General features: G+C 37.4%; 1 protein-coding gene across 1 annotated transcript; it reads left to right on the top strand.

The window, feature by feature from the left end:
• Nucleotides 1–1069: 1069 nt before the first annotated feature.
• Nucleotides 1070–4140, top strand: LOC117213007. The gene is made up of 2 exons (XM_033458216.1): nucleotides 1070–1268; nucleotides 2228–4140. The coding sequence occupies exons 1-2, from the start codon at nucleotides 1070–1072 to the stop codon at nucleotides 4138–4140; spliced, it is 2112 nt and encodes a 703-aa protein (XP_033314107.1).
• Nucleotides 4141–9408: the final 5268 nt, after the last annotated feature.

Raw genomic sequence — 9408 nt, 5'->3', positions numbered from 1 at the left:
TAAATCTTTGCGTGTCAAATTTTGATATATTATTTCTAATATATTGATATACGTATATATATATATTTATTAATAAAAATTATAGTTATTAATGGCATTTAATACAAATGTATATATATTTATATACATTTAAATATATACATTAATATATATATATATTACTTTTCCAAAAAAAAAAAAAACTTTTAATACTGTAAAGGACGTTAAGATTCTTGAAAAAAGGTAGAGTTAGAAAAAACGAGAATAGCCGACGAATCGCATGATGTTGATGTGTGTAAGTAAAACTATTAGTTTGCAATTCATGTAACTAGATATCCGATGAATGTGACGTATGTTAATAAGCAAGTAAAATGTTACAAGGAAATTGTGTGTTTGTAATAGCGTTCCTTAAACGGACTGGCCCTTATAGATAACATTTAAAGAAAATGCTTTTATGTATGAACTGGTGTTCACTAGTACACGACTAACTAATAGACATCATGCTGGATTAGTTAAAATGTAATGTATGCTAGATGTTATAGTGTTGTACTAGTGTTTACATCTTCCTATTTATGCGTTCTGTGTTTCCTGGTGGAAAATAGCGAGTAGTTACGTGTACAAGTAGTTTTAAAAACGATCTTAGTCCATTGATTTGAACAGAATTTTATGCTATAGTACATATCGAATGTACGATTTTAATTTCCCTGTAATACATCTTTGTTACCGCTATAAAACTTCACTTGTTTATTGGTTGTTAAGCTTTGTTAATAAAATACTATAAAATTTTAAATGACTTATTTACTCGATTTTCTGAATCCATTTTCTGAAATTTCATTCTCTGTTATTAGGTTGTCCCAGAAGTTTCTTTCGTTTTATAAAGAAATAATAGATGCACAACATTTTTTGTTTTGTCCATATTTTGTATGATCCATTTTGTTCTATTTCTATTATTCTTTTATTATTTCTATTATTCTATTATTCTAAAATTTTTTATTGTTTTTTATCGGTGAGCGGTGGGATAAAAGACAATATCGTTAGCCATTGATAATAATATCGTGTGTATTCAAAGGACATTATTGAAAAGACTAAGATGGCAAATTGTAAAGAGGAACAATTTTCAAGTGAGGAAAATCTAACGCTGGAAGAATTAAGGAACAAGCTTACGCACATGAATCTACCAATATCTGGTGCAAGGTCAGTATTGGTTGTCAGGCTAAATCGAGCGTGTAATGCTGGACAACCAAATCTCAAAGAGTCAGCAAATGGTGAAAGGTCCACGGAGAAGCGAGGTTCGGGGATCATACCAAAAACAAAGCGTGATCGAGATGAAGGCGAAAATCTGGAGAGGCTTAGGACAAAAGAATTAAGGGGGGGGGGGAAGGTTAATTCGTACAAAATAAGGCATGTTTTTGTGAATTATTTGTGACGACACAGTTAAAATCTCTTTATTAAAACCAATGGTACATTAACTTATGACATTCGAAGAATATTGTATAAAATTTTCACGGAGAAATATTAAAAAATACGGCAATGGCAGCAATTATTCGGACGTGTCTCGGAAAAAAGTAGAATTGCTCATAACTTGGTGCTGGATCATCTGAAGTAAAAAAATCAGGTAGGTAACAGTTTCGCACAGGTAACGCTAGGAGGGTTTTTCGAAATTTCAATTTTTCACTTTTTTGGAACACTTTGAGTTAGCCGATTTTGCGAAAATTTGCGGCTAATTTTCCCTTCAAAGTGTTCCAAAAAAGTGATAAATTGAAATGTCAAAGACAACACGAACTACGGAATTGTGACGTCTTCAAAGCGAAATCGCCCAAGGAGCGCCTCGACACTGCCAAACGGGCGTCGCTCTGTACGAATTATTTAGGCAAGGGACACGCTCTTAATCAATGCTCCGCCGGGTCATGTCGCATCTGTAGACAGCGACACCATACTTATTTACATCAAGATCATGGTCACAGTAGATTACGAACACGTGCAAGCCGCACATCGAGCGGTCGATCGTCGAGAGACCGATCATCCAACGGTCGATCTCCGCCTAGTTCACCGACCGCGCGGTCGTCACACCGATCGAGACGCGCATCCGCGTCTCCACGAACGTCTCCCCGAACGTCTCCCCGAACATCGCCGCGAACATCCCCAAAACGCGAATCTCGGTCATCGCGAACGACGGCATCGGGATCAAATATCTCCCCCAGTTCTAAACAGCTAGGGGAACCCTGACGTCCTCAAACGGCTTTGCTAGGGACCGAACCACCGAAAACAGACTCATTGACCTCGCCTCCTTCCGGACCACTCCACCGCGATTTGTTAGTCACAGCGCAAGTCAACATACTGGACAATAGAACTCAACTGTTCCGCTGTAGAGCTCTGCTAGACACCGGCGCTAGCATGAACTTCATCACCGGGAGACTCGCCAATTCGTTAAGACTCAACCAACGGAAATGTTCGGTCCCAATCGGAACACTTAACACGTTGTCGACGACCTCGAAACGTTACATCACGGCCACAATCTCCTCCGTTGACGGCACATACGAACGCACCTGGACATTTCTAATCATACCGACCATATCGACTTCGATCCCAGATCAACCCGTGGATCGGTCAACGATACAGATACCCAGAAATCTACGACTAGCCGATCCAAGATTCCACAGACCTGCTCCGATCGACGTGCTATTGAGCGCCGGGCCAACACCAGCGTCACTGTGTGTCGGCCAACTTGATATCAGTCAAGCAAACGGGCCCGACTTGCGTCTGCAAAAAACGCGGTTCGGATGGGTCATCGGGGGGAGCCCAGCCTCGCAACCACCCGCACACGCATTTCACGCGTCCACGACGGCCTTGCAGGCGGATCTCGCCCGTTTTTGGGAAATCGACGAAGGACCGCCCACTGCGCACATTTCGGAAGCGGAACGACAGTGCGAGGAACATTTCCGGAATCACGTTCAACGCACCCACGAAGGGCGATACATGGTCGCTCTCCCATTCAACGAGACAACTCCTTCGCTTGGATCCTCCAGAGCCATGGCGATGAAGCGACTAACATCTCTCTGCCGTCGGTTCCAACGAGATAATCACGCCGTAATACAGGAATACTTGGCATTAGGGCACATGACGAAAGTTACCACGGGCCACTGCACGAACGACGGATATTTTCTGCCACATCATGGCGTGATCAAGGAGTCCAGCCAAACCACGAAACTCCGAGTCGTGTTTGACGGATCGGCCCCAACCACCACCGGAGTTTCATTAAACGACGTACTTCATACGGGACCGAAACTACAAGATGATTTATTTTTCATCCTTCTAAGATTTCAATCTCGTCAATACGTCATTACAGGCGATGTCGAAAAAATGTATCGCCAATTTCTTGTGCGCCCGGAGGATCGGAAATTTCAACAAATTTTGTGGCGCAATGCCGATGGAGAAGTCGACACTTATCAACTCAACACAGTGACATTCGGGCTCTCAGCGGCCCCTTATCTAGCCATCCGCTGCCTCAAGCAACTGGCGGACGACGAGGGGCATCGATATCCACGAGCGGCGACGGTCTTACAGCGAGACTTCTACGTCGACGATGTTCTCACAGGAGTCGATACAAGGGTCGAGGCACGATCATTGAGAACGGAGCTCACAGAACTGCTCAAGCTAGCCGGCTTAAACATTCGAAAATGGGCATCGAACGACCGGGAGCTGCTACGAGGACTTCCCGAGCAGGACATAACCGATAAGCTGCTACTCGGCGAATCGCAAACCTTCAAGACACTGGGTGTTTGGAATTCCTTCGACGATTCGATCCTATACTCCGTCAAAATCAATAATGCCGACTCTCGAATTACGAAGAGAACAATCAGCTCCGAAATCGCCAAGATCTACGACCCTCTCGGATTGCTGGCACCAGTAATTGTTCGAGCTAAGATGCTGCTCCAGCGACTCTGGACACTAAAAATTGATTGGAACGAATCCCTACCGGCTGACGTGCACACGGAATGGAGCAAATATTACGCACAGCTGCCATTATTGAATAACGTGGAGTTTCCACGTAAAACGATAATCAAACCCGCAGCGGAAATTGAGTTACACGGGTTCTGTGACGCCAGCGAAAGGGCATATGGAGCATTAGAGGCATTGTTAACATTACTAGAACCGTCCTAAGTGCTAATATCTCGACTCAGAGATAATATCTAGTTTCTGAAAGCTGGTGTCATAAATCATAATTGTCTTCATAAATTTTCTATTTTCTATAGTTTATTTGATTGATTTATTTAATGTTGCTTAATTGTATACTGTTAAAATGAATGAAGCTATGGATTATATGGAAAATAAATAAAGTTTGTAAATAAAAGAGTCCTGAAGGATACAGTTTATCCCTACATTTTATACCACCCGTTTAACGTATTTGCGTAGCTAATCTGTTAATCTTGCATTTACGAGCATTAGGACAATATAATTTGGGTTCGTGAATTTGGCTGCATGCCAATATGGAGGGTAGCGTAATGTCGACGTAAACTCATGCCATAAATCCGAACAATAATCTTCTTCAACGAATAGTCATGGGAATTTATCCGTTATATGATTACTTTTATTCAACGAGACCTTAGCAATTTGCAATGTTTAATAAATTTTACCATTTTTTATTAACGTAGATTATTATATAAAAATTGAGTTTAGAAAAATGAAAATATTTCAAGTAATTGAGTTAAGTTTCAAGTAATTGAGTATGAAAAATATATTTGAATTAGAATAATTTAATACTTTTTTCTACAATAGATATAAATGAAGTACATATTATGCTTATACTAGATACACGATAAAAAGTATAATTTATGTATTTCTAAATATCCTTGTTTGAAATGTTGTCCGTCGCAATAAACTTGTTGCAATATTTTTTCTAATAATATTTTAATATATTTCACAAATAGTAATTAAAATGCAGAATATTGTATGTAAAATACGTATAAATTATTTTACATTGTTCGTTGTATATGATTTCCAACATTCTGCTTCCAATCTAAATGTAAACAAATTTACTAGAGAGGATTAGCATTGGAGTAACTAATATAACGAAGCATGTCTAAAAAAATAAAAAATATATTCATTTAAATACATATAAAACAGTAGCAAAGGAATATATTATAGAAATACAAAAAAATGTAATTAAACATATGTCAGAGATGAAAGAACACCGGAGCCTTTGGAATTTTGGATAATCCCGCAACATTGTAATCTAGAGTCTACCATAGCTGTAATGAAACAATTTTAGTTATTCAATTCGATTGTAGTTGTTCGAGACTTGTGATAGTGAGCTTGACCCTATTCTTCGAGTAAGATGATTGCCAGATGTCGATGCGTTTCCGCAGTACATGTGCAGCTTTCCCTCGAGAGCGGCTAGCATCTTTTTCTAATCACCGATATGGAGATTGACCAATTGACAGCAACGTCAATTTCCCTCACCTTCCGAACGAAGGCTTTCCTCCACGAATCCGAGGATCTCGTGTCCTTAGACACACCCCATATAGTTTTCCTCTGTGGCATCATTGGCACGGAAAGTCGCTCCCTCTTGCGATCTCATCCACGAAAAGAGTAACGCCTTACGATCACTAAATATTAAGCGTTTTATTAACAAAGAGTGAGACTTAGATTTTGTGAGCACGTACATCTATCATCCCGCTGACCGCGGATTCGTTATCGAACCTAAGGCCATTGTCACTAGTGTAGCGAGCGCCTAATCGCCGTGGTTGATTGTCAAGTCTGTGGTATCCATACTTGTGTTGATAAACCGTACCTTTGTTATACCATAACGATGGCTAATTTCAATAAAGATTCATCAAACACCCACAACCCTATCCACAACGCTACCCCGACACATGCATTAGGTTGTCCGAAAAGTTTCTTTCGTTTGATAAGGTGATTATAGATGAACAACAATTTCTGTTTTATATTATTTTATAAAGCAGGGGAATACTGGAAAGAAAATGGAGAAAAAAGATGCAGACTATGTAGAAGGAAAGAAGAAGACCTGAGACATGTAATAGAAGAATGCGAAATAACGGGAGGAACAATAGAATATAAGAAGAGAAATGGACATAAGAGATGTAAAACCGAAAGTTCGTCCAAAGCCGAAAGGCACGGACTAAGCAATAATAAATAAAAATATTATTTTATTGAATTAGGTATGATCCATTTCGTTCTATTCCTATTATTATGTTCGTGCACAATTCAATAAACTAATATAAAACAAAAAACATTGTGCGACTATTATTCCCTTATAAAACGAAAGCATAAAACGTAATAAAATATGCATGGTATTCCATTCCCACCATATTTAATATTTATCCTTAAGTAAAGATAAAAGTTCATTAAATATGCAAAAAGAAGAAGAAGAAAAAAAATGAGGACCTAAGAGTTTCTCTTTATGTCCTCTATTTGTCGAGCAAGCAGGGTGCAACGTCAAAGATAGAAACATCACGTAGAGGTCCCGCTGTGAAATTTAATATCCATATCCAAACTCTGGAAGGTGCAACAGGGGACCAATTCTGGATGACAGCCCTCACGATTTCGCGATGGGACAGCATAACGCCAATTCACCGATGCCATATTCTTGCTTTAAAATGTCTACTCGTTTCTGCGTAGCCTCTCTTCGAAATAATCTGCTCGCAAAAACCAAAGCTAAACAAGCGACGGATTAGACGCTAGTCGAAACGTGTCAACGAGTGACAATTGATTTTATTTTAATGCGCCTGTTTAGGACATAAAATGTGAAAAAAATGGAAAAAAATTATTTTTTTTTTAAGGGGGGTAAGGTTAATTCATACAAAAAAAGGCATGTTTTTGTGAATTATTTGTGACGACACAGTTAAAAATCTCTTTATTAAAACCAATAGTACATTAAAGTATGACATTCGAAGAATATTGTATAAAATTTTCACGGAAAAATATTAAAAAATACGGCAATGGCAGCAATTATTAGGACGTGTATCGGAAAAAAGTATAATTGCCGTGCCCCTCATAACTTGGTGCTGGATCATCCGAAATCAAAAAATCAAAGTTCATTCGTTAGGTAATAGTTTTCTCCAGGTAACGCTAGGAGGGTTTTTCGAAATTTCAATTTCTCACTTTTTTGGAACACTTTGAAGGGAAAATTAGCCGCAAATTTTCGCAAAATCGGCTAACTCAAAGTGTTCCAAAAAAGTGAAAAATTGAAATTTCGAAAAACCCTCCTAGCGTTACCTGGGCGAAACTGTTACCTACCTGATTTTTTTACTTCAGATGATCCAGCACCAAGTTATGAGCAATTCTACTTTTTTTTAATATTGTTTGGAATATACATATATGTTTCGTGGCATAGGTTATGTTTCGCTAGATTTTATTGATGTGTTAACTAGTTTTAATATTGTATATTTTAATAATTAATTAATAATGTAAAACACACATATATATATATTTTCACGACGTAATCTTCCAATGGGATAAACAATGCATTTTTAAATTTTTTTTATTTATTTATTAAAATATTGATCTCATACATACATATATAACTTGTAATGTGATAATAAAAATTTTTTATTAGAATGTTAACTATGTATAATTACTTGGTTTGTTAACAGGTTTATTTAGTTATTTTATTTATCCATTTATCTTTTGTTATTTAATAAAATATAACATGTATTCTTGTCCCTTTTCCTAATTATTTCCTTGTTATTATTTTATTTCGGATTCATCAGGTGAGTTCGCAGTTCACTCAGTTTATTAGTTAATTGTTTTATAATTTCTCCTTTTCTTGTTGATTAATTAAAATGTGTCTTCCACTTATTCTCTTTTGCTATTATGTGGTATATAATTATTTTAACTTCTAGATTTTACCTGTTCCTTCGATTTACTAGTTGGTTTTATTTAATAGTTTGTTTTGCATTTGCGTATTCCATCTTCGTTAATTAATTGTAGTATATTTTCCTGTCGTCGGATATAATTGTTCTTGTTCCAGATTGATTCGCACCTCGCTCGGGTTGTTAGTTGGTATAGGTTATGTTATATTTTTCATATTTATTACTTCGTTAGAGTATTTATTTCTATTTTATCATTTACGCTCGTATGTTAGTTTTCTATATATAACTACGTTTAATTAGTCTTTTATCAAGGAATTTCCATTTTCGTTATACCGTGCGTTTGTTTTGGAGTGTTCGAACTGTCACTCGCGTTGTTTGTATATTGCAATTTTCTATTTTTCGTTACGGCACGCGCGGAGCGCGGGACGTGACACCAGACTGGGAATTCAATCCAATAGTTACCAAAAAACGAAGGTACAAAGATTTGTTTTCCTACAGCCAAGAAGGTGCTTACAAAGGCACTTCCAGACTGGGAATTCAATCTAATAGTTACCAAAAAACGAAGGTACAAATATTTGTTTTCCTACAGCCAAGAAGGTGCTTACAGAGGCACTTCCAGCCTGGGAATTCAATCTAGTAGTTACCAAAAGACACGACAGACGAACAATACCCATCACACACTAACACTTCTAGCTTAAAGAAAATAATAATAATAATAATAATAAAAAAAATTTTCGAAATAGTCCTTAGACTATTTCTGGTGGCAGCAACTACCGTATTAATCAGAAATCTAAATTAATATTTCATACGCAATCATATCATTTCAATATTTCCCTTCCGATTAAATTCAACTCAAACGGAAAATAAATTTAATAAAATTTAAATTTAAAATTTGATCGATTTAAACAAATAAATACGTAACAGAGATTAATTTTTGGTGGCAGCGGTGGGATACGCTCCACAGAGGATTAAAGTTGTCACGCTTGTCAATAAAATATATATTTAAGAAATAATGGCGACTAAATTGGAATCGTTGGACGAAGAAATGGTTTTGACATTGTCGGAAAAACTTAAAGCATGGGATGCGCTCCACGGAGGATTAAAGTTGGTTTAGACGGTGGGATAGGTTCCACGGAGGATTAAAGTTGTTACGATTATCGATAAAATATATACCTAAGAAATAATGGCGACTAAATTAGAATCATTGGACAAAGACATGATCTTGATGTTATCGGAAAAACTTAAAGCATGGGATGCGAATTTTCGCGACATGAGTACAAAAATGAATAAATTACAAGACGATGTGCGTTCACTGAAAACAAAAAAAGAAATCAAGACACCCGTATCATCGCCGATAATTTCCCAAGCGACAATACCGACAGAAGTTAATCCCCAACCAATTAAGTTAAAAGATGCAATAGAGACAGTACCGGTGTTCGACGGACATCGACCCTCGGTATTTCGATTTTTAAGAGCATGCGAGCGCGCACGAAACATGGTTCCTAGGCATTAAGAATCTCAGTTAGTAAAATTATTAACGAATAAGCTTCGCGGACACGCGTTTCTCGCCGTAGAAGACACAGAAGTAATAAGTTTA

This window comes from Bombus bifarius, unplaced genomic scaffold (assembly GCF_011952205.1).
Source record: "Bombus bifarius isolate JDL3187 unplaced genomic scaffold, Bbif_JDL3187 scf7180000008445_frag, whole genome shotgun sequence".
NCBI classification, from domain to species: Eukaryota; Metazoa; Arthropoda; class Insecta; order Hymenoptera; family Apidae; genus Bombus; species Bombus bifarius.
Note: the sequence above shows the minus strand (reverse complement) of the source record. Positions and strands in the feature narration are given on the sequence as shown.